General features: G+C 41.3%; 1 protein-coding gene across 3 annotated transcripts in view; it reads left to right on the top strand.

Moving 5' to 3' along the window:
• The window catches only part of LOC134741653 (protein kinase C-binding protein NELL1-like), an 81,890-nt gene extending 55,579 nt beyond the window's left edge, over positions 1–26,311 (top strand). The window contains exons 3-18 of one of the 3 annotated variants that reach the window (XM_063674511.1): positions 4,799–4,949; positions 8,412–8,691; positions 9,418–9,573; positions 10,021–10,152; positions 10,802–10,895; positions 11,475–11,666; positions 13,143–13,262; positions 13,703–13,842; positions 14,684–14,804; positions 16,157–16,378; positions 17,093–17,200; positions 17,978–18,120; positions 21,191–21,325; positions 22,004–22,144; positions 23,435–23,455; positions 25,582–26,311. In XM_063674511.1, coding sequence (XP_063530581.1) covers positions 4,799–4,949; positions 8,412–8,691; positions 9,418–9,573; positions 10,021–10,152; positions 10,802–10,895; positions 11,475–11,666; positions 13,143–13,262; positions 13,703–13,842; positions 14,684–14,804; positions 16,157–16,378; positions 17,093–17,200; positions 17,978–18,120; positions 21,191–21,325; positions 22,004–22,144; positions 23,435–23,455; positions 25,582–25,695 — 2,270 coding nt within the window. In that variant the 3' untranslated portion in view covers positions 25,696–26,311. Of the gene's footprint in view, positions 1–4,798; positions 4,950–8,411; positions 8,692–9,417; positions 9,574–10,020; positions 10,153–10,801; positions 10,896–11,474; positions 11,667–13,142; positions 13,263–13,702; positions 13,843–14,683; positions 14,805–16,156; positions 16,379–17,092; positions 17,201–17,977; positions 18,121–21,190; positions 21,326–22,003; positions 22,145–23,434; positions 23,485–25,581 lie in introns of all 3 variants that reach the window. The other 2 variants (XM_063674510.1, XM_063674512.1) reach the window with 2 other exon arrangements.
• Positions 26,312–27,129: the final 818 nt, after the last annotated feature.

Genomic DNA, 27,129 nt, shown 5'->3' with positions numbered 1-27,129 from the left:
CATCTGCATAATCGCTCACAATGAGGAATATTCAAAGCCAATTGAATAATCCCTGTATCGCGTTAATAGGAAGTCGCATAAGTGAAATTTATAAGTCGTGAAATCAACTGCACTGACCGCGTTTGGCGGCCTCGTCCCTTCCGCACGATTAATACTGTACTGTCCCTCACTCATGGGATAAAGTTCACTTCTCCCCCGGGATTTAAACCTCACTATACGTATTGCGCACTTGATTACATGCTCGTTGAAACCGTCGCAGGCGCGTGCGTAAAATCGTAATGCAGAAATATTCTTGGGATTAAATAATGCTTTTATATATGAAAATAAACCTTAAGTTATTTTTTATAAGTAAGTTAAAGTCTGTTCTCTCCATCCCAAACCATATACAATTTCGAAGATTTGTTTCTATTTCTCTTAATTTTTGATTCTCTGAATTTTTTGTCAACAGAACAGTTCTGATGATGGAGTCCATAAAGATAGATGCCATTTCGCGGAACTTTATAAGTCTTTTAGGCACATAATATTTATGTATTCGTATAGCTATTAAAGTATATTTTTCTACAAATTAAGCATTTGCTATAAAAAAGTAACATTTAGTGAAGTTGAATTGCAATTAATACCCAGTATTCGGCATTCGGCACAACCATCTACGTTACTAATTATTATATAGGTAATTTCGCAATAACGCTTCGGCGGCAGTTTTATTACAGGCGTATATCGATTTAGATCTAATTGGATTTAAATTTTAATCGTTATTTAAGTCGCTAGAGCCAGCGCAGTGCGCATTGCAGATGTTGTTTCCAGTCACTGCAATGAGATAGAGACGTAATTTTGGATTTGGCACAGATTTTATTTCTTCGGATGCGCACATTAAACTTTCCTTTCTAGTGAAACTGAATACCTACATGCACACGAAGTTCTATAAAATTTTTGAACCAACTTTATTACGGTACCGCAAAATCTACTTAAAAGAAATCTAGTTTTAAACTCGTTCCTCGCAACAATCTAACTATTAAAATAAAAATTTAAAAAACCCCCTTCGCTATATGCTAACAAATCCATTTTATGACAGAAATGCTTTACATCATTTTGGAAAACAGCTGATACTCTTCAAACCGCTAAATCGATTTCTATGAAACATACCTAACTCAAAACCACCGCAAGAAAACTAGCTTTCACGTAAAAAAACGCATCTAAATCGGCCCGCCCGTTGGAGAGCAGCGATGCCACAGACAGACAGACAGACGCACATTGGCGTCAAACATATAATACCCCTCTTTTTGCGTCGGGGGTTAAAAAATATGTTTGAAGAGAACATAATTAATAAGTACGGTCCAAAAGGTTATTCCCTGTCCTACTTTGTAGGTACCTGCTACCTACTTGTCCCAGCGACACCAATATAAGATCCCTATTGATTGTCACTGTGACAAGATATGAAGTAGCACAGAAATCAAATGCCTGGAGTTCTCTAAATCATCATTGTAGATTAGTCAACTCGTCCATACTTACTAATTTCATACACTGATTAACCTAAGTTACAAAATACACAGTGTCTCTGCGTTATAACTATAATATAAATTCCCCGGTAAATTCGTATCATTTATTTACAGTGTAAATTTTACACCTAATAAGACATTAATTAACATAATTCCAGTTCGCATGCAAACTAAGACAATTCGTAAATGGAATAGTTGGTGCTGGCGGGCCGCCAATAATGAACGATCGTTATGAGCCAAGGACTTGCTGATCACGGCAGCGCGGCGTGCGGCGTGCGGCTCCGCTCCGATCGTATCGCGATTTATTGCACTGCAAACCGGGCCTAAGGTCGAAACCAACCAAATTATGCATGACTGGATCCTACCTAAAATGCTAAGTCACTGAATAATACGAGTATATGTATGCGATTATTTCTAAACATTAGCAAGAAGGATACCGCCTGGACCGCATTTACATTATCTGAAATGATGAAAAAGATGAATATCGTTCCGACTTCATACTGATTCATCTATTACTTATTGATTTCAGGGCATTACCCCGCTTGGATGTTTTGATGACTAGAGGTATATAGCTAATAGCTTCTATCCGAGATTTCGTCTGCGGACAAAATTCAATTTGCGGATTCAAATTATCTCCATGCCAAATTTCACCTAAATCGATTCAGCGTTAAAAGCATGAAGAAGTAATAGACAGACAGATATTTTTGTAGTTCTAATATTAGTAGGGATTAGCTTTCGGATTATTTTGTCATTACAGTTACTTATTACTTACATTGTATTAAAACTTAGTAGGTTATGTAAACAGAGTGCCTATACGAGTAGAATAATGTGTTAAGGTGACTGTCCATTTTCAACCGCAGCTGCGTTACTGCTCCGACACTACTGCAGCGGCCTGAACGCGTCGGTGTTATTGTCAATTTCCATAGTAAAATGAATGACGATATCGACTGCACGTAATATGGTGATTTTAACGTTTTCCCAACCGCAGCTGCACTATTGCTCCGACACGTCGGTGTTATTGTCAATTTCCATAGTAAAATTAATGACAAGGCCGACTGCACGTAGCATGGCCATTTTTGCGTATTTAGTGTATTATTGCAACTGCGGCTGCAGACCGCACGTCAAATCTGTCACCTGCACTGAAATGTCTTTGGGTCACAGATATGAGTAGTTCTAAGCAAAGAGGATATAACCACTACGTTCTAATAAGGAGCTTATTACACCCAAGGATATACAACCCCGATGGTACAGTCGCCATATATCGCAGATATATCGGGTCGGCCCAGGAGCTCACAAATATCTGAACACACCTTTATTGTCAAGGCGCTAGTGTTCAGATATTTTTAGCACCTCGGTCGCTCCGATATATCTGATGGCGACTGTCCCTACTGTAAACTTTTTTGCTAATCTATATTGAGCCATATCACAGAGCCAGTCAGGAAACGTGTGTGTTGTACACAATAATTGTGTACAACACGCACCGCGCTAGTTGTATGCATGCACAATTAGGATTGTTCATTTTTTTTTAAATGTTCTATTTCGAAAACCATTTCGAGATATGAGGTTTTTAAACAGTTTCCGACATTTGCTGCGATATAATAATCGAAGATTGAAGATATTTCAACAAATATACTGATGACCTTAGTTTGACCTTCTCGCGAGGCTGAATATAATAAAGTCATCGTATAATAAAAGTTATCGAACCATAGTAAATAAATCCATCACTCACGTCAAAGTTGTCATTGTCATCAATTGTCATAATGAAAATTTTCAGTTAAACCGCTAGTTTTTTACGATTTGATTTATAATTTTGATACCTAAACCACCCTAAACAGTAGATTCTGATTGCTTAATATATCAAAAACGTTGTTCCCATTCGTGGGAATGATTTACAAAAATAATAGTCCGCGAAGACCTACGTGAAAGACGGTGTTGTCGTTAAGTAAATGTGGAATGGAATACTTCAAGTTGTTACCACATTATTGCTGTGAGGATCACGTCGATGTAAGTATAAAATTAATATTATTTTACTACGAATATTTAAAAGTCCATTTTTGTGGTCGGATCACTATTACCTATTTATTTTCTGTGATGATGTGGCCAGAATATCTAAAGACAAACCGTTTAACACAGCTTGTGCCCTACTAGCTCCGTTTTACTGCTTTGAAGTTAAATTCAATAAACAGACATACATATACGAGTATGTAACTTATTTGATGAAACTGAAAAGATAATTTCTAATTTCCAGGTACAAGTTGCAGTTCAAGGTTCAAGCTGCTGATATCATGATCATGGCGGACAAAACTAAAGTTAATAAAGAGTTGTGAAAAATAAAACAGTCTTATTTTTTACTTTTTTATTAATTTAGGAAAAACCTGTTTCCCAAAAAAGTGTATACAACATGTTAAACATGGGTTAAACAAACTTTGTTACAGTGCAACACGCAATTTTTCATCACACCAACACGAGGAAACCATTTATTATTCAAATTAATTTATTTGAAGTTCTTTCTATCGGCCAAGGTGAGGGCAATAGCTTTCTTCATAAATGATTTCTTGTCTCGCCCGTCAAGTTTTATATGGATGCACGGTCATATCATAAAGAGTGCCGTGCCGCCCATGGACACCTGCAACACAAGAGGGATTTTAATTTGTGTTTCAGTTTCAAATAGGAAACTTGACAATATGAAGTGTAAATTGCGCAATTACTTATAGCTCTTACAAATAATTTTATTTATCGCATCGGATTGTTGTGTGCGGTGGTCACCTGGTGGTCACGCATTTAGGCAAGAGGATGGGGAAGAAAATTTCACATTGTGAACTTACCTTAATGTTAAGAATAATTTTTCCTCTGCATTAATTTTATTTGAGTAATTTGGTTGTATTTCGTCAATTATTAAGTCTCATTCAATGTTGAATTGCTTTTCATTTAATCGGCAATATTATCTGAATAAAGGATCACCATTAAATATCAGATTTTTTATTAATATTGCGTAGCTGCCTTCGTCGGACTCTGACTATTGTAGAAAGGCAAACTGGTCTTCTTTTTCATGTAGCATGTAGCATTATCGTCACTCGCTTCTTCACGTAAAAAATACAAAAGTAAATTAGTATTTTATTTGTACGTCTGACATTATATGACTTGACATTGACAAGCCATCAACGAACGCTGTCGCGACTGCACGCCGCAACAGCCGCAGTCGTGCTGCTACAGTAGTGCGGCACCGCGTAACGTCGCAACTGCAGTGCAGCGGCAGTTACAATTGGACAGTCACCTTTATGCTGCACTTACCTACATTGCAGGGGATTCGCGGTCGCTGCAGGTGGAAGGCGCGGCGTTCGAGCGCGCTGCCGAGCTGCTGCGCAGGTCGCCCGAGTTCACGGTGCTGGCTTCCCTCAAGCAGGAGCCCGCCAACTCCGGCACCATTCTCTCTTTCTCCCACGGGTACAACAGGTACGATCCTTCTTCCTCTCAATGTTATTCTCTCTCTAAAACAAAAACAATTCATTATCCCTGGAGTAGATCTTGTATAATTGCGAAATATTTTAATAACAAAACTTCCGTGAGACACAGACATAATAAATATATTAAATATATTGATGACACTCCTTGGTACGGAGTGAAACATGTCGAGCGTTTTCGACTTAAAACACGTGAGTGACCCGTTATTAATATATTTAATTGCGAAATAGTACATTACTACAGAGGCTGGGAAGTAAGGGGTTGCATATAGACAGATGGTTATGAGGCCGACAACCCCTTTTCACGCCGATGTATGTATAGTGCTTTTCTCAAACATGCAATGAAATAAATAAAGAAATCTCAACGAAATCAAAGTCTATAGAAACTAAAAGTAAACTAGGCACACTTGTGCACGACCTACAACCGCCGCGGACACTCGTGCCTGAGGAAGGATTCCCGAAGAATCCGAAACATGTCGCCAAAAGCGACTAAAAATAATAGTGAGTGAAACCGTACTGATCTAAATATTTTGAACATAATATCAATATTTCATTGCATGTTTGAGAAAATAATACTTACCATAATGAGTTTTGATTTTAGCAAAAACGGTTAAAGAAAGTTATGTGTCGAATGTGTTTCTCGATAAGTCGTTTATTTCAGACCTTACATATACATTATTATATAATTAAAGTTCTGAAACTTGATTCCTACTTTCAAATTGTTAAGATCATATACGAACGAATTCCTACCTATAATAAGTAGTAAATACCCCCGTTTAGACTTGGCTGCTATTAGGAGCAGGGCAACGTTGCAGCAAATCATGTCACGGCATTTTTTATAGTTTTCACACTTTGCTCAATGCTCATGCTGCTGCCGCGACTGGCATGTAATGTTGCCCACAAGCTGCCACCGCGCTCGGGGTGCAACACTGCGTTTGATAAAAATATTATTATAATAGTTAATTGTAATGTTAAATAACATAATATAATACGTAATAAACAAAATACAATCCTTTTTAGGGTTCCGTACCCAAAGTGTAAAAACGGGACCCTATTACTAAGACTCCGCTGTCCGTCTGTCTGTCACCAGGCTGTATCTCATGAACGGTGATAGCTAGACAGTTGAAATTTTCACAGATGATGTATTTCTGTTGCCGCTATAACAACAAATACTAAAAAGTACGGAACCCTCGGTGGGCGAACTCGCACTTGGCCGGTTTTTTATTACTTTATTTGATAAACATATTTTGTAGAAATCTATTGAAACAAGACGATAATTATCGAAGATGTCGAAAAAATCAATCCGACTGGGGAGCTTTCATAGCAGACGCTGGCTTAATTTAACCTTTTGAAAAATAACAAAATAATGTATTGTCAAATGTCAAATTGTTCCTTTTTTTTCTTCCCTTTTTATAGATCTACCTAATATATATACTAAAAAGTTCGCGATAGCATATAATGTGTATGTTTTAAACCCATTTTAATGTTTGAAAAATAGGTCACAAAAAATGTGGTAACGAGTTATTTAGACGTGTTTAATTCGTTAGTTAACTATAATAGTTAAGTATAGTTAAAATTAATTCAAATTTTAATTGTTATTCCACTAATTGTAATTATATTTTGACGTGTAATGTATGTGTATATTATAATAAATATAAATATGAATGTGAATATAGCATTTTATGGCCATTATAATTGCCCTTTACACCATACAACTTAAATGAATATCATAGGAATTCTCACAAAATTAAAAATAACGCGCGAAATACGAACATCCTCTAGCGGGCATGGTTTATCCACGGTCATGATATTTGGTCCTGACGCTGTCGGTTCTTTGACTAAGTACTGCCTTTGACGAGTAGGAGCATGAGTAGGATGGCGATTATAGTACGTGTACCTGCCCATAGTGCTCATCGCTCTACTCACTGCCCTGCCGTCAACGGCCTACTGTAAACGACGAATTAGTTATTATGTATAGGTAGTTCTGCATGCGCACGACCGCTTCGTCTGCGTAGAATGACAATAATAAAAGCTATCTTATGTCCTTTCCCGGGCCGCAAACTATCTCTGTACCAATTTCCATCTAAATCGGTTCAGCGGCTTAAGGGTTATTTTTGCAATTATAATATAAGTAGGGAAGTAGAGTTACATTATAATGATCCGTATAAAAAATTAACAGAGGCGACCACTCACTTTATTATATTTCTATTTAACTACATATACATATAAGTTTAGTGTCCTTGTAATTAATAATTTCCCGCCGAATATAATATAATCTAGAGGTTATGCATGACCTGCGCCATTAGCTAAGATTAAGAATGTTAGACACTTCATTTGTTGATGGTTTTGCTAGAAATTTGATTCCCTTAATGTTATTGCCATGATTACAAAGAGTGACGATATGCAGTAAAGCAAAATGATTGATTTGCGCAAAGCAATGGTTGTAATGACAGCGATGCGTGTCGCGAACGGCCGGCGTAGCGCCGCGCCAATCAAGGGACTCCCCGCTGTCCTACATGCGCGTGATTGATTGCTATGATTTAATAACGCAATTTGTTTGATGTCGGGTAGAGGGCCATGAAGCACCGGCACGAACGGGGCGCCGCGCGCGCCCGGTGCCCGGCCACGGCGGAGCGGACCACGGCGGGCGCACTGACGGTGAGTTCTAGATCTCAACATCGCTGCGCGCGCACGGATCTCGCTTCCCCGGCGGCATTCATGCGCGCGCATAGGGGAGTATCATGTATCTTGGAATGTCCTGTGCCTCGGAATGTCCTCCTCGATCCATCCGTTGACCCCATTGCGCTCTTTGTGACCTCTGCATGGCCGTAATTGTGCGGGGGCGGGCCGGCTTGCATGCGTCCGCCCGGGCCCGCGTTCCCGCCGACCGTCTTGTGTTCTGTGTCTTGACGTGCTGTGTTCTGTTTCTGTCTAACCCTCACGCCCGACTCTCTGTTTACTGGCTGTTGATGTTTGTCGTGCCGCGCTCGCGTCGAGGGGACGCCGCCGGGCTCGGCCGCACTTGCATTCCAAGCGACATGAGAATCCATATTGTGCTCCTCGTTCTGTGTCCGACGGTAACCTCGGCTCGCGCCCGTCGCGTTGGCGCACGGGCGTGCACGAGGCGCTATTCCGCCGGCCGAGGAGAACCCCGCGAAAGATATCGGACACATGGCGAGAGTTCTGTTTCTTTGTAGCAGTGCTATGAGACACGTCAGCTAGTCGACACGATCGCGATTAGTTCCGAGGTACATGGTCCCCTATCCTGGCCGAGCGATATTGAGATGTAGAGCGAGCCGAGGTCCGCTCGCGGTCGTGCGCTGTCCGAATATTTTTCTTGTTTGCTTTGTTTATGTGTACCTCGGAACAGTTCGCGAGAGAGCGGCGGAGACATTCCGAGCGATGTCGCGGCGCGACCTCAGGTCTCGCTGAGTAGAGTTGACGCGGTGTGCAGGTACCTGGAGGTGCAGTCGAGCGGACGCCGGGACGAGGTGCGCCTGCACTACGTTGCGGCGGGAGAGGCGGGCGAGGCACGCGTGGAGACGTTCCCGTTCCGACTCGCGGACGGCGCGTGGCACCGCCTGGCGCTAGCCGTGTCGGGCGCGCAGGCCACGCTCCTCGTCGACTGCCATCCACTCTACCGCCGCCTCATCGCGCCACCCGATCGGAACTTCACGCAGCCGCAACTCACGCTCTGGGTCGGACAGAGGAATAGCAAGCATTCATTATTCAAGGTATTGTTTTTGATGCAATAGTGATAACACTGATGATACAATGTTTAAATTGATAATGCATGCTCAAAATAATCTCGATCAAATATAAGTGAGCTCTTATAGTATGTAACATATAGTAAGTAAATTGTATCTTCTGTTGGTGATCCTAATAAATAAATCCGATTTAGCTCTAACTTATATTTTATAAAACTTTATCTTATTCATTATTTAGAATATATGAATAGTATCTATGGTTTATTAATACAAGTAATTGTCAAAAATAATCGTGAGCTACATGAACTAATATTTAAATTTAAAATTTCACATACAATTACAAACTTGACGACCGGTTTGGCCTAGTGGGTAGTGACCCTGGCTATGAAGCTGATGGTCCCGGGTTCGAATTTTGTATTTGTATATTTATTGATAAAGTTAATTACACGTCCAGAGTACATAAAATAAAATTACAAAAGTAAACATCGTTTTAACTTAAAAACCAATCATAGCCTACATATAAAGCGAAAATACCGGGCATTTATTTATTTGTGTGATAACACAGATATTTGTTCCTGAGTCATGGTTGTTTTCTATGTATGTATTTATATTGTATATAATATATATATCGTTGTCTGAGCTCCCAAAACATAAACGTTCCTGAGCTTACCGTGGGGCATAGTCAATTTGTGTAGAAATGTCGTATAATATTTATTATTTATTTAATGTAACTAAAATTTGCGTATATTTCAGGGTACTGTACAAGACGTGCGGCTGGTGAGCGGGCCGCACGGCTACCTGGCGCAGTGTCCGGGGCTGGATTCGGAGTGCCCCACATGCGGCCAGTTCGCGCTGCTGCAGGCCACCGTGCAGGAGCTCACCACGCACATCCATGACCTTTCGCTTAAGGTAGGCCTAATTCGTCGCTGGAGAGATAGAGCCTGAGACCCGATCTCAGTAAAAAGCATCTCACTCTTCGACCTCATAGCTACGATTTTAGAATGTTGGTTGGGTTACCTAGGTTTTGCAGCGCTTCCGTTCGTTTTGCTAAGGCACAAACCGATAATTTCCCTGCACTTTCATAAAGAGGCAGCTTTCTTTGACTGTGTACAATCAGGACGAGCCCTTACAGCATTATATACTTACATGATTTTTCTGTTGTTGTATTAAATTTAAATCGAATATTATCATATTATTATATTAATTAGGGCCACTTGCATCATCCCACTAACCCGGGGTTAACCGGTGAAACCTGGAGTTACCATAGGTCAATTATTTTGTACTATATATTATCTACTTCGAATGTGAGTTCCCTGTTATCGTAAATTATTAAATAAATAGTTCCGCATTTCCCAGCTGGTGGGCGCGGAGGCGCGGCTGGCGCGGCTGGAACAGTGCGACTGCCAGAAGTCGTGTTACTCGAACGGCTCCGTGCACGCCGACGGCGCCACCTGGAAGTCCGGAAACTGCAATCGCTGCTCCTGCGTGGTCAGTTCATATATAACCTTCATTTATTTCGTGATCAGCAGTTCAATAGTTGTCTTTGAGATCCGTTACAAGATATTTACCCTCGTCTGTTAATTGATTCAGACCAAAGATAGATATAACTTCGTAATAGATGGATACAGACTAAGAAAAAAACGTGCCTCGAAAATCAAGAAAATTTGATTCTCGATCAGAGGGCGCTACTAGCTTTGGCCTACTGTCGTATAGATGGCGTTGACGGTTTCGTTTGTTATTTAACAATTTAAACGCATATCAGTGAAAGAACATGGGTCAAAATCATAAAAATAATTAATGCAAATAAAAAAAAACATTTATCCATATTTAAATACATTTTATCGTATTTTTATAAATCTTCATTTTTATTTTAAAGTGTGTCGATAGATGGCAGTGAATTTACTGTGGTTACAAAATTTACTAGGACAGTACCGCTCTAGTATAAGTTACTCTATGATTCAGACATACATAAATAAAACATCATGCACATGGGTAAATCACCTATTTGAAAAACTTTTTTCCTTTCATGGGGAGGGACACCTGTGTGTTGAAATATGACTGCAGTTACGGACACACCAACATACCAAGTTAGGGACGTCCCTAACTTGGTATGTAAAATTATATGTTCTACTTTCAGCACGGGGAAATAACGTGCAGGCCAGTTGAGTGCGAAAGAACCGACTGCAAGAACCCAGTGCTACCTCCCGGAGCATGCTGTCCAACGTGTTTAAGTAAGTGTACCTAGAATCAGCATCAAATATGTGGCCAAATATATCGTAAGACGCCTTTGTTACCATAGAAATAAGGATGCGTTTGGCTGCCTTGGCCATCACTAATATCTATTTTGTTATTTTAAGCCAGGCCAAATCAGAATGAAAACAAAATCATTTGCTTCGTTTCCTCAGTCAGTCACATTACTATTTATTAGATACCCTCTATAACCACTTCTGAGATGAATGGCACTTAACCCGTAGTGGGCACATTAATTATATAAGTACCTACAGTCCCACATAATGATTATGTTGCCCGTTGTGGCATATGAATAATGAAAGGTACTTTAGGCAGCGCAGCGGAAGCGCTTCAACGGCATATACCTTAATATCACACGATACACGTCACAATCAACGTCAACTGAGAGATGAAAGGACGTTTGGCACGAGGCACTCACTATGCGCGTGCAATAGAGATAGGAACAGGCGGGTCAATGTTCGAAATGCATCGTGGTAAGCATGCTTTCTTTACACGTATTTAACTTTTGTAACAATATAACAGTACCTACATTAACTCGATGCCTCACGTTTCGTCCCCAGGGCACTGCTTGCTGAAGGGCACACTATACGAGCACGGTGACCGGTTCGCGCCGAAGGAATGCGCGGAGTGCGTGTGCCACGACGGCAACATGCAGTGCACGCGCGTCGACCCCGACAGCGCCTGCCCGCCGCTGCCCTGCGACCCGCCCGACCAGTTCACCGTGCCCGGCGAGTGCTGCAAGTTCTGTCCGGGTGGGTTCATGTTCATATTTCCCTCATTGCCAGGGATTGGAAGTTAAGATGCATAAGTATGCAAAGTTTAGGTAGGGTAGGACGGGGACGTTTGAAACACTTTATGTTTAACCGCCTGTAACTATTTTTTAAAGTTAAGGGTATGTGTATCATCAAAGGTTATTTATTTAGTTTTTAAATAAAGAGTGTTTGAAAAGCCTCTCACCCATGGTTACGTAATGATAGGGAATTAAAGAGAATGTGGAAGAGTGGTTCAATTGACCCCATAGGTGTGTTAATTGAAACACTATGTGGGGACGTTTGAAACACCTTAATATATTCGATAAACAGAAAGATAATTTGTTATTTCTAATATTTTTCAAATAACTATCACGATATTTAATGAAATTAAATATTTCGCAAAAAATTTTTACAAACATTTCTAAGTCTAAATATCAATAATCAACTATTTGTAAGACGTGTTAAAAACGCCAGGACGTTTGAAACGTTTCAATCGTCCCCAAGTACGTTGTTTCAACCGTCCCCACGTCACATGTTTTACTTCAAGGACCAATATTCTTTACAAACAACACTCCATCGTTGTTTAATGGCAGTTAAAATATTCCATAATTCCCATCCAAAACACCAAAAGAATTCAAGTAGTCAAAATACATAAGTAAAAAAAATTTAACGAAAAAGAATGCGAGCACAGGTCCTTCACTATACGAGTATACCGCGAAAATTGTGAAAGGCTCCCCAAGACTACTGCGTTGCTCGCGCGCTCGAGCGCTATTGGTCCAGGATTTAAGAATGACTGACCGCATAGCCTGAGTATTGCGTCAGATGCATATAAGGTATTGTAATTTTCAAGAAATTTGACTTGGTATAACGTGTTTCAATTGTCTCCGTCCTACCCTAAGCACCTAAACTTTTACGGCGCACTTTTTGAATACTAAAATAAGCATTAAGTATTAATGAAAGTCAGTCGATATTAGCTGACAGACAAATCTCTGAGTTCTTGAGCTTGTAAGCGAAGAATTTATTCAAGCGTACCTATAGGTACGAGTCTTGTCAGGGTGATCATGCCCTGATAATCTTACTTGTATAGAAAGTTCCACCCCACCACGCATAACAACCGTAAAGCGAGGTTTAAACTAGCAAGAACTTGCATGCAATTTTCATTACATTTCGGTATCTGATTACTTGATCAAACTTTTGAATGCAGTTTACCTTAGTCGGCAATGTTACGTAAATTTCATGCAAGTACTTGCTAGTCTACGCCTCGCTTATGTGACATCAATTTTAATCACCTTGAAATTGGATGTTCTAGAATATCTACGAGAAACAAAATGAGTTTTCGAACATCACATGCGATTGTCATCTATGCGTGGTATGGCAGAATTGTACTTATCTCTTAATTTTACCTTCGTGTTGACACGCAACCTTACAATGTTCCCAAATGTTCCAAAATATATGACTCAGATTTCTCGATTTCAGGAGTGGACTACTGCAGTATGGGGCACACATGCGACGAAAATGCGACCTGTATGAATCTCAACACCAAGTACACTTGTAAATGCAACCAGGGCTTCGAAGGCGATGGCATTACTTGTGAAGGTAAACTCACTCAATCCACCGTTGGCCTTACATAATTCTGGTCGCAAAATAATTTAAATTATTTTGCGACAGAAGTTGCTACCTACGAACATTACGGCTTTTGTTAATTATGTAAATCGAGTGAGTGCAGGTAAATTTTTTGTAGAATTGTCACTTATCCTGTTGCCGATTGTCCTATGTCTTTGTTTAGACATGATTAAAACTTGAGAACGTGGTGGCTAAGAACAATACTTACTTACTGTTGTGACGCGACGACCCGAAGTGGATCTTGGCCTCCGATACCAAAGACCGCCATGCTACTCTGTCCAAAGCCGTTTCTGTCCAGCGACAGAACAATCTCGAGAGGTAATTTTCTGTAAAGCATTATCCGAAAGTTGTTCCTTTAAAAACTGTTCGGAATTTAGTTTCAATTTGGCTAAAAGTACACTGTAATATTTCAGATGTGGACGAATGTAGTGAAGCCGGCGGTCTGTACGGACACCACTGCCACTCCAACACGCGCTGCGTCAATGTGGTGGGCGGCTATGTCTGCCAGTGTCTGCCCGGATATACCAGGAGAGACAAGTTCAATTGCGTCGAGGTAAACTTACAGATAGCAGCTCGTCCAAGCAGCACCTATGACCATAAGGGCAAGGAATATTTGTACCAACCTGCACAATACGAGTACCCTTTAACGAGCAACACTGAAAAAAATCCTTGATTCAAGCCTCATCGCCAATCTTCAGTCCTAAAAAAAATGTACAATAAAAAAAACTGTCTTTTTTTTGAGACCACTGCCCTATAAAGCGCGTGATGACATACAAAATTTCACTGCAATTGTATTTTGATACGAGTATTTCGATAATCACGGTACGAAAGGTTCTGGATCCCATGGTATTTGTTACCAATAGTGAGTCGGTAGTAACTAGGCATTTTACCAATATTTCGTACGCATTGAACCATGGAACCGTCGAACGCGGACGTAAGGCGTCAAACTAGCAACTGTCGCAACTCCTCTATGCGTATGTGTAGACGCTCGCTTGATAAGGGCGGCATGCGGTCGATTATGTGGCGGTCATACTATACAGTGGAGGAGATCAAATTAGGCTAAAAAGGAAAATATGGCAAGTGAAAACATTGTAAATATTGTAAATACATAGGGTAGGGTAGGGTAGGGTAATAGGGTTAGGTTAGGTTTAAGTAAACAAATATTGTACGCCTTAAGGCAAATTATAGTGATACCACTAAATGTAATCATGTCATGTAATCCACCTTTCTGTAACAACCTATAATTATGCAATAAATGATTATCTTATCTTATCTTATCTTATCAACGTCTGTTAAATGAGACTGGACATGACTTGGACTAGACATAAATATCTCCTGATAATGTTCAAAATGATCGATTTACTCACATAAGCATTGGATATCGGGTGCTGCAGGTGGACGAGTGCGCGGGCGACAAGCACGGCTGCCACGAGGCGGCGGAGTGCAGCAACACGCCCGGCTCCTACACGTGCCGGTGTCGCGACGGCTACGAGGGCGACGGCTACACTTGCACGCGTGAGTCTCACTCATCTAAATGCACTTATCTTAATCTGTAAACAGTTTTAAAGAAGGAGTATGTACCATCAATAACATTAAACGTTAAAACGGTATAAATATTAGATAAGTATCTTTATTTTTAGGGTTCCGTACCCAAAGGGTAAAAACGGGACTCTATTACTAAGACTCCGCTGTCATTCTGTCCGTCTGTCTGTCTGTCCGTCTGTCTGTCACGAGGCTGTATCTCATGAACCGTGATAGCTAGACAGTTGAAATTTTCACAGATGTTGTATTTCTATTGCCGCTATAACAATAAATACTAAAAAGTACGGAACCCTCGGTGGGCGAGTCCGACTCGCACTTGGCCGGTTTTTTTAATACATACAATGACTTGGCCATCGCACGGCTGCATAATGACATAAGGATCATCGTCAACTATTAAAAATAATTCTAATTGAACATAACGCTATCTAGCGCTAATCACATGCAGTTTGAGCAACACACATAACTATTTAGGAGTACGCAACGAGTAAAGCATTGCGTGCGATTGCCGAGTCATTATATGTATTAACAAATAAAGATATCTAATATTGATACGGTTTTACGGCACTGACTAAAATACTGACTTTGTTTCACATTATATCTCAAAACTTTTTTTAGTAGAAGAATTGCGTTGCGAGACCCAGAGAATTTTTGTAGGCAGTCCTTCTTTTCGAGTACTACTTCTTGTACGTCAGCTACCACTTTTCTCAAAGCTCATACTCATACCCATCCCACACTATAGGTATACTCGTACCTACTCATACCTATACAATACTCATGGCCATACCAAACTATACTTGCACTCATACGATACTCATACCCATCCCACACCATACCCGCACTCATACCTATACCATATTCATATCCTTACCATACTCATAGCCATACCAGAGTCATACTATACACATATTATAATTATACACATCTTCATACTCACATCGTCACTCGTCACTGAAAATTCAAGGTTCTAGCTTTAGCCAACACAAAATTAAAGAACGTTGAAAATTACCTGAATGGCTTCGAAAAAAGGATTGTACGGCCGTGCCTCTTTGTTTTGCTCGACTTGGCGGGGGCACTGCCGTGCCCCTAGATTTAGTGCCACAACGGCGGATTTAATAAAAAAAACTCCAAAAATTAACTTGTACCATAAAAATGCGTCACCGCCACCACCTTGCTTACTTTAACTAGGTCAGTAGACATGATTAGTTTACCTAACAGACAGCTTTAAAATACGCTCCAAAATGTGGCGGCGTCAGAATGGCACCAGAATTAATTTTGATACCGAGCTACATAGTTCAAAAAGTGTACTGGAGGACGAACGGTTCCAGCGATCTGCACGGGCGGGTGCCTGAACGGGGGGTCGTGCGTGGCGCCGGAGCGGTGCTCGTGCGCGGGCGGGTTCGGCGGCGCGCGCTGCGAGCGCGACCGCGACGAGTGCCGCGACCCCGACGCGTGCGCGCCGCGCGCCGAGTGCGTCAACACGCCCGGCTCCTACTACTGCGTGTGCCGCGCCGGATATCGGAAAGACCCGTTGCGGGACCATTGTGAAGGTGACTCGTTTTTGTTAGTTATTCGGGTACCTACACTGTGTGCATGACGAAAGTAGAAAATATATGTTGAATATTATCGTCGCTGGTCGCTGCGCTTGTAAATTCCGAAATTTGCTCGATTTTTGAAAACCCAAATCATTTGACAGATCCAATATGGGAATTTACAAGAGCAAATACGGCTAATTAATCATAACAACAAATACCTACTAATATACTTAATTCAGCTTCAGCCTGCCCTGACGGGTCGGCCATCAAACACTCATCCATCTGTAGCACAAGTAGCACACCTTCTCTTTAACGATGTAGATATTGCTGACCTTCCTCTCCAGGGTCCAACATTACAGGTGTCACAGCCATATATATGCTGTTCCGGTAATAACGATAGGAAGGCACACTAAATAAATGGATTTGATTGCTCTGCAAATTGTATTCCTTATTCCGTAGCCTGCTCACCTCCGAACTTGTAACAAAGGACACATACTAATACATATAATTACTTACATACGTAGACTACTACTAATACTACTACACTATTATTAATAGGTCGAGTAAATAGGTAGTAAGACCGGATTCAACTAAATAAGAAACTATTTCATAAAATGTTGTATAGCGAGCTGCAAAATTGCATGGACACATTATGAACGAATTCATACAAGTTGTTGAGACTATAATAATAATGAGGCAAACACTTGAATATTCACCTTGATGTTGCAGATGTAGACGAGTGCGCGCTAGGCGAGCACACGTGTCTGAAGCACGCGCGCTGCGTCAACACTGACGGCAGCTTCAGCTGCGAGTGCGAAGTGCCCGACTGCGAGTTAGGTCAGTACCACCAGTGTCAGCGTACCACCGAAATAATGTGAACCCGCGACCTTGTCTTCTCCGGACCTAATTCTCTTACTTAATTATTTAAGCTTTCAGCCACAACTTCTCTTACACTATTTCGTTAACCGACTTCAACAGTTGGAAGATGTATAGGACCGAGGCGTAACTTGATGCGCAGCAGAGGAGTGATGTTGATGATGTAGGTGCTACTTAAACATATCGATGCTAACTTCTTAATTGTCCTTCTTGGCGCTAAATATGTCAACTTTAATTGAGGACCGTACTCAACGCTCCGCGTTCTTCTTTCTCTCCCTGGCACTTATAATAGGGAAAGGTCGTAAATTAACAGCCGGGTTTGAAAAAGCACTTGCGAAACGAAAAAATCCAAAGGGCTCTTTCAAAACCTTGCTATTTCACCCCAAACTTCCCCTTCGCAAATAAAAAAATAAAATAATATGATCTACATGTAAGTGACTGTAATAATGTAAGTGGTTGTAAAAATATAAATAACAAATGTGATATAATGTATAAAATAGGACTATTACATGTGGATTTAAAAAATATTATGCATGCATAATATTTTTTTTAAATAAAAAATAAGAATAAATAAAAATAAGAACAGAACAGTAAATGATTGCGATTATTGTAAATTAAAATATGTATGACATTGCATTGCCCTGCCAGGGCCCATATGACTCTGAATGTACCTAGTTATTAAGACCTGTACTACACTATGGTTGCAATAAATAATTGACTAAATGAGATATGTCGCAGGATGCTGGTGGCAGGGCGAGATGAAGCGGGACGGGTCGCACTGGAGCGAGGCGGGCGGCTGCCGCGCGTGCGCCTGCAGCCGCGGCGTGGCCGCGTGTCGCCGCGCGCCCTGCGCCTGCGACGACGGCAACTCCACTGTGCAGGTGACACTGCTGGCGGCCTGGTGGCACAGCCAGACAATATTAATTAGTAGATTGTGGAACAGAGCAAGACATGCAATTTTAATTGCCTCGGACTAAATGTGTACATTTAGGTACACACGTTAGGTACATTCTGCTTTTCACCTAGATTGCTAGGAAAATGTTATACATAAGTGGAAATTTATGGTGCTGAGTTACAAGCAGCTCGCACTCTGTCCGTTGTGAACTCTATTGTCAAATCAATAATGGTCTTAACAGATGATGTCATTTTATGCACTACAGCGTTTAAATCCATTTACACAGCCAACCTAGACACGACAAAGACGAACTTTATGAGCATAAGAAGTTAACTGAGCATTTAACTGATTTGCAAGACCGAAGTGATCCCATAAGTGTTCCGTTTGTCAAAACAAAGTTTTGCACGGAACACTAAAAATTATCTAAAATATAAGATCCACGTTGATGTTAAGGTAGAATAGTTATTTCTTGTTTATACTTAAATAACCTCTTAGGTATTAATATATAAACATACAAAACGTCAAATAAACCTATGAATACAAATAATTACATGAAGTAACTATTAGTCAACCCCGTTCGTAGAACCCCCCGCCCGTAGGTAGAAAATAAAAAGGCATAAAAACCATGCCAATATTGTCAATTACAAACTAGAATAAAAACTTTTATAAAAAAAAGATAAACCGACTTCAAAAAGGATGAAATGAAATATTATCCTTTTTAGGGTTCCGTGTTTAAGTATATGCGTTACCAACTGATATGTTTGAAACCAAATTTTAAACCATATATTCATAGTGATTTTGGTGCAATTCGATAAAGATATATATATAAGTATGTACGTTGGATTACCTAACGCAGCGTACTACGTAGGCGAACAACACGCGAATGCGAAGCGGCGCGGCACGGCGCCTTAATTAATCCTTTGATACCTATATGTAAGACGCAGCGTTACACGAAGACAATAAACGAACTTTCTGTACACCTCAGAACAGAACACACGGTTGAACCTTCTTGGCGCAGTTCGTACCATGCTTGTCGGCACGTTAGTGTAAATCTAATACGTTTTGTCGTCGTATTTTTTTTAAGAGCATTTCTTACTAATTCTTGAACAGTCATAGCACGCAAGTGTGGGATTGGGACTGAGTTATTTTCTGTCGCTTATCCAGAGGACTACATTTCAAAATATAAAACAATTCAAGGAACCTTCATGCAAAATTTCAGTTAAAGCGGTTCAGTTGTTTAGCCATGAAAAGATAACAAAGAGGCAGACATAATTGCTTTCACGTTTATAATATTTGTACAGTTGTAATGGGATTTATAGACATAAAGCTGATTATTTTTGACTGGTATTGTTACTACTTGGAGTACTTGGCTTGGCACCGACTTCAAACATATCAGTTGGTAACGCATATACTTAAACACGGAACCCTAAAGAGGATAATATTTTATTTCATCCTTTTTTAAGTCGGTTTATCTTTTTTTTATAAAAGTTTTAATTTTTCCATTTTTAGTTTTAAGACATTGTTAAGAGCGTGACGCATGAATGAAAAACATAATCATGTTTAACTCCAAATTCGTAAACTTTATTAAATAATCAGAATTTCCTCGAGTCCGTCTGGGAAATCATTCCTGTCACTAAATCCATTCTCCGCCCCGCCACTGACCTAATCCCTCAAACCCCCCGATCACTCAACCTCACAGCACATCAACCCCTGATCACTGAATCTCTCGACCCTAAACCACCAACCCTTCAACCGCCATTCCCCGACCCCTAACCCTAGACCCCTTAACTCCTAACCCTAACCCCCAATCAATTAACTCCCAACCCCTCGGTCCCCGACCCATCAACTCACCTCCCCTCAACCCCCAACCTCAAACCCCCCAAACACTAATACCCTCTACCTTCACCTCTCAGTCTCTTTGGTTGTTTCCAACACTACCTACATCAAAAATCATAATACACATACGAGGGAAGTTATCAGTAGCCTTACCACGAGTTTGACATTGATATATTCGCTATCGTGTGCGTAACTTATTGTTTATGCATCTCGCTCGTACTGGCATATTAGTGTACAAAGTAAGTTACGAAGAATATTTAGTGTCAAACTCGTGGTTGGGCTACAGTTGCACTACATCAAATTGGTGGTTTTGGGGAGGAAATGCTTGAGTTACTTTAGAAAACGCCGAAATTACCATACACGTGCCTTTAAAAATTGAGGAGTTCCCTCAATTCCTCACGGATTCCATCATCAGATCAAAACCAAAAATATTACGAAAACACCTTGTAAAGGTAACTTCTTTCCAACAGAAAAAGAATAACTCAAATCGGATCATGGGTTGGGAGTAATCGCTGAAATCATTATCATCAAAACAATCATCATCATCAGCTCCACTTCATCTGATTGGTGGTTTTCGAGAAAAAATGCTCAAGTTGCTTAAGAAAACGACCAAATCACCATACATGTGCCTTTAAAAATTGAGGAGTTCCCTCAATTCCTCATGGATCCCATCATCAGAACAGCACCAGATTAATGTGGGACCACCTTGGAGGTAGTTCCTTTCAAACAAAAAAAGAATTGTTCAAGTCGGACCACGGGTCTCGGAATAATCGCTGAACATCCTACATTAAAAAAATTATCATCACTATCTTCAAAACAATCATCATCATCAGGTCCACTTCATCAAACTAGTCGTTTTCGAGAGAAAATGCTCAAGTTGCTTATGAAAACACCCAAATCACCATACATGTGCCTTTAAAAATTGAGGAGTTTCCTTAATTCCTCACGGATCCCATCATTGGATCAGAACCAGATTAATATTGGACCAACTTGGAAGTAGCTCCTTTCGAACAAAACAAGAATTACTCAAATCGGACTACGGGTCTCGAAATAATCGGTGAACATACATTAAAAAAAAAAAAAAATAGCCACAACCGAATACAGAACCTCCTCCTTCTATGAAATTGAAGTCGGTTAAAAAAGTACCTTACCAGTACCTAGGCTTTTACCTGGAGCGCACTAAGAATAGTGTGTACTGAATTTTGTATTGTATTTGCCAGGAGTCGGGCTTCGCTCCGGCGGCATGCTGCCCGCACTGCGAGCCGCGGTTCCACTGCCGGCACCAGGAGATGCACCACGTCACCTTCCGCAGCGGCGAGCGCTGGCTCTACCAGTGCCAGATCTGCGAATGCCTGGTTGGTATCACTGACTCACTTAAGTATTCCCTTTTCCGCTTAATCCAGTCGCGCGGTTTCAGTTTTTTTGGAAGTACATAGATATGTGAATATGGTGAATGAATGAAATTGTATAAACTACCGGTCGTATAGTTATAATTTGCAGACATATTGGCACGGGCACGGGAAAAATCTTACGCTCAAGATGTTCTGTTCGTGCGATTTTAATCAGCCAATTAGGTACGTTGAATCCGTGGGAATACGACAACTGGCCTAGGACCGACAACTGGCGCTTGACTTAACGTATTACATAAGTAGATCGAGTAGGTAAACGTCCCGTTATCAATCGATTCATAAAGTCGGATCAAGCTAACTCTGCACAGATATTGCAATGATAAAGGGTGCCACTATTATATGTGTCGCTTTACTTCAAACTCGGGTAAATCCATTCGACCCTCTTAGGAAATATTTACCCTATTAGGTACCTTTTCTTAATACGAAAATCGCAAAATCTGACAGTTGGATTTTGAAGTGAAGCGACTCATATTATGACACTTCCACACTTTGTCACGCCTTTCTTGGGCCAGTTTTGCGCATATTAGTATATATATACTTAGGTACTTACATTGGGCTGCTGCGTAAACGATGCGTGGTAACTAAGTCCAATACGGTAGATCCCTGACATGTCACATGTTGCAGCTGGGCGAGGTGGACTGCTGGGAGCCGGCGTGCGAGGAGAGCGGCGCGTGCTGCGCGCGCGAGGGAGCGGGACAGGGCGCGTGGCGCGCGCACCGCCTGCAGCTGGCCGGGTGCCAGCTGCCGCACTGCCGCGCCTGCCAGGTGCCTACACATACGCCCGCCCCCGCCCCCGCCGCCTGCCCGCACACTCATACACACACTCTTCTAACTCTAGTCGCGCCCGAAGCATGCTAACGTTTGTTCTGAGAACTCTTCAAATATTTTATGCGCTAGCCAGTAAAAGTTTTCTTACCGTTCCACGGCCTGAACCTCTTGTAACCTATTCTTCATTGGGCAAATAATTTTACACATTCTACTCGTTTGGGTAATGGAGGAATGTGTGAAACATAGTGAATAAGACTGAATAATATTGAATTGTCACTAGAATCATCAAATTTGTCTAATAGGGGAGCGATAAGAGCTCGATTTTATCATTCTATGCATTCCGGTCAACTTTCTGGCCTAAACAAAATGTACTTAAGGGTCCAATATCTTAGGTGTATTTGCATCTTACATTTTGCTTAGTGAGACGCAATGGACATTGGACCGAGATATTGGACAGGTGGAACAGCAACCTAATCAGTAGCAATAATTCCTACATGGGGACAACAACTAGTGGAAAGAAATTCTCAGAGTATTTTGCCACTCTGACCTCCACCGATAAATAACTGCCAGACGTCCGGACCATGTGATAAAGACAATATTTTTCTGGGCCTAGCTATCTATTCATAACAAAGATCCTTTAGATAAGACAGTGTTCTGAGCACTGAGTAAGTAGGTATGCAGGTTATGAAACTATCTAATGTCACTTTCAGTTGTTGTACTCGTACAAACGCTATTTCTCTCCCGCAAACCACGAAAAAAATGTTTCGAGCGAATTCGATAAACGCTGGCATCTTCGATCGCCATACGACATTTCGCTGCCCCAATATTACAGGGTTCTATGTTACATTTTCAAGGTAGTTGAAATTCGACTGGCATATTGGGCCAGCGATTTGTCATGAACTTCACCAGCGTCTGACAGGCCAATTCGAGTTTTACTTATTAGATCTGTGTACTATATGTATGTCAGTGTCAAAAGTGACGTTTTTGGTTGAAGAAATTTCACTTTTGACACTGACAGATTAGTATTATATTGGAACTAATAACTAAAACTCAAATTGGCTTGTCAATCAAACGAATTAGATCGTGCCGTTATTTTCGAGCGTGAGGCATATTATTATGGCTTTCCTTCCGCTTCCACGTGTAACTTGTAACCTGTAACCTCGCTTGATGTGACCCGCGCGCTGCGTTGACAAGCGAGCGCCCCGGCTTGGGTTGGGCTGACTAACCGTAACCGCGAGCCGCTTGAGATGGTCGTGTCGTGTGATCGCCTCGTTTCGCTTGTTGCAGGGAGGCCAGTGTGCTACTTTGGTGAGCAATCTCGCGTGTTGTGTGCATCGGTAACCACCCCACTCTTTTATTCATTCATACATTGCTATATTAACAAGTGTTTATTTGTCGCTCGTGTTTAGGTTGGATTTGTTAAGAGGCGCCCAAATATTGGCTTGTGTATAAACCTTAGACAACTTGATTGACTATTCAATTTTTAGTTAAGAATTGACTATATACCTACCTACTAATTATGATGCTTTATTTTGATTTTTAAAACGAACGTTTTTTTTCAAGTAAGTAAAAAATCACGCCTATAATACTTAACAAATCACAGTCAAACACACTTCCATTCCAGGTATCATTATGTTGCATGTCTATTCATTTTAATCATCATCATTTACCATTGAGCATGGTGATATTGGTTTTATTTTTTTCCGACGCGTATGCAACAGTTTTACTGAGCATGTTTCGAAAACGAAATATCTACATGGCGCATAATACAAGTTTTATTTATTTTATCGCAATCTTTCACTAGTCTAGATTCTAGAAGTAGAAACAGCATACTTCGTGATTATAAATATTTTGATAACTTAAAAGACCAAAACATGAAAACATTAGTGGCGCCCAACGTGGGGCCACGTAAGTACATAGTTTTGAATGCGCTAACTAAAACTTTTTAAAATAGAAATAATGGCTTTCGTGTCAATTATTGTCATGTAGGTAATCAACTAATCATTATTGTTCTTAAAGTTCTCTTTTTTTAAGCACTTCTCATTTAAGTTGGATTAGTAGGATAGGATCTCCAACCCTTACCAGAGATGTAATAAGTAAATGCACAAAAATGTTGTTCTACCCAGTTGCACAAACATTGATAAGATAATGATAATTATAATTAGAATGCCCAAAAAATCATAGTAGCATTAAAAGGAACGAATGTTTGTGCAAGTGGATATAAAGTAGGTAGTCAACGAGACGCGACGGCGTTAGCACAGGTGTCGGCAACAGAGTTGAGGTGAATGATTACACACACAACTTTAGTACTTTTCAAACAGCTTGGGTACGGTGACATATGTCATCTCAATACAGTTTTGCAAGATTTTGCTTTTTAAGGTTGGTAAAATTGTATGGAGATGACATCTGTCACCGTACCCAAGCTATTTGAATACGTACCTACATTCCTACATACTATACTTGATTTTAATGGTGTATTCTTGACCGCATTTAGAGACTAAAATGTCATACAAAGTTTTCTGGAATCGCTTTAGTTTTAGATACTTAATGACAATTCTTGTGTAAATTTGTTTCTGTTATAACTTAGTGAAAAACGCCTTTTTGGCTGCGATGCTGCTATGTGCCACTATGTGACTTGGTTTAGACATGCCTACTGACAACTGACAGACATTAAAGTTTTAAAGGAAACTCGCAAATTTATCTGTAAATTTAAAAAAAACTACTTATTCATAATATTTTTTGTTTTCGCCAAGATGTAAAAAAAAAATAACATACTTTGACCAAAACTCATATAAGTTTTTGCTCTTTATGACCTCACGAATGCGTGATTAGAATCTGTCGGGTCATACCAGACCACGGTGTAAAACTAATGCAAATTAATTAATAATTCCACACAACTATGGAAGTGATTTAATTGCACAATATTTACCTAAGCTAAATAACTTGAAGAAACTTTATGGCCTATCTCGCAGTTAACTTGCACCATCCCACCAACCCGAGGTTAACCGGTTAAACTTGAAGTTACCATAGTTACCAGTACAAGACACTAGGTTAACGGTTTACCCCGGTTAACCCCGGGTTAGTGGGATAGTGCAAGTGGCCCTTAGTCAGCTAAATTACTTCTTTTGGTTACGAAATACGAGTAAGAACATCAACATCCCGCCGCGCTGATTACTGAGGGCCTACCGCTAACCACGTTCGACGTGTTGCCTCCCTGTCACACTCACGTACGAATTTACAAGTGCGACAGAGAACCCTCTGTCAGTTGTTGCGTGCGTCATGTGCGTGACCTCATCTCTGGTGCCAATATCTACTCGTATCGTTGGTTGGTTTGATTTTCGGTGCCGGATTACTTGAACCATACCGAGAAGTGAATGGGTGCACGTACGCCGGTACCGACCGCCGACCTCGACAGTGACTCATGCGTGTTGTAGAGCGAGCCCGGGCTGGACGCTGGCGCTGGCGCTGGCGGCGGCGTGGGCGCGGCGCGCGCGGGCCGGGGCGCAGCACCGCAAGCACCGCGGCGCGCGGCGCTAGAGCCGCCCTGAGCCGCGCCGAGCCCTGACTATTTATTCTAGATAGACCTAATGTTAACCAATTGCGGCGGGCGCGCGCACGCCGAGGCCTTAACTTAGCGGCGGCGGCGCCCGCCCGCGGCGCCCGGAACCGCCATGTGATACTGTATATTATAACGCGCGGTTGCGATAGTGTCGAATATATCAAAGTATTTTATCTTCGTTATAGCAATATTATAGTGTTATCGAGTAGTTAGGTTATAGAACGGTGTGCCGCGAATCTTGATCAAATGCCTTTATTATAAATAGTGCGGCGCGTGGAGCGAGCGGTTCCGGCGCCGATGTATTTCGTGCTCCCGACTCGCGTGACGTTCACCTCGCACCTGGACCCGTACAAGCCGGCCGGGTGCACTGGTCGTAAATACGTAAATCATTGTTTCATATTCACCTTATTCTATTAAGGTTATACCTATAGGTGAACATAATGTACTTACCTACGTATTTTTATGACAGCCACTGGGCCGGCTTTATTTTTACTGTCTGGAGTGTTTGTTATTGCAAAGTTTGTAACACTAGTCACGACGGGAGCGTTAAATAATTAGTAGGTAATAGATGATTTTCGCTTGTAGAAAGTACGTTCGCGGGTGTCGATGTGCAGGGTGTAAGGTCACGCGAGAGGCGCATGCGGCGCGGCACGAGGTTGTGATAGAGCGAGTGCGAGTGTGCTCGTGCGGCGCCGAGCCCTCCGCCCGGCGCGTTCTCACCGCTACAACTTAGGTACTCTTCGAATTCTAAATTTAAACAATACGTCGATCGCTTCAAATTATTATACTAGACTTATAACGGTACTATTTAGCTATTGTTGTGAATATTGTATAGTGTCGCTACATTTGCTGTGAACACGCCGCGCGGAGGGCGCGATTACTGATTAGTGTAGTGTGGGCTGCGGGAGCGCGGCGGCGGCTCGCCGTGACGCCGTGCGGCCCGTGTGGCCCGTGCGACCCGTGCGGCCCGTGCGTCCCGTGCGCCGCGCCGGGCGCCCGCGCGCCGCGCCGGGCGCCCGCGCGCCGCGCCGGGCGCCCGCGCGCCGCGCCGATCAGACAAACGAGCGCGAGCGCGCGAGTGACCCGACGTGCTCGATATGCCGCTGTTGTACGAAATTTTTCATAATATATTATAGTTTTTATTTGTCTTTGTATAGATATCGTTTTCTTGATAATTTTGAAAATAACCAAAAATAGGTACCAAATATAGAAAAGACATGATTGTTTCTTAATTTTCTTAAAGCATTTTAATGCTTGCATGTTGTATTGTGTTCAAAAAATTGCAATTAAAAAGATATCCTCAAGGTTGTATTTTTTTTTGTACTCTCCTAACCCGCGCCAAATAAAAAAATCTTAAATTGAAGGTTTTTAATTTATTGTAAATAACAACGATGAAATTTATTTAATTTTGATACATTAAATA

This window comes from Cydia strobilella, chromosome 5 (assembly GCF_947568885.1).
Source record: "Cydia strobilella chromosome 5, ilCydStro3.1, whole genome shotgun sequence".
In the NCBI taxonomy this organism is placed as follows: domain Eukaryota; kingdom Metazoa; phylum Arthropoda; class Insecta; order Lepidoptera; family Tortricidae; genus Cydia; species Cydia strobilella.
Note: the sequence above shows the minus strand (reverse complement) of the source record. Positions and strands in the feature narration are given on the sequence as shown.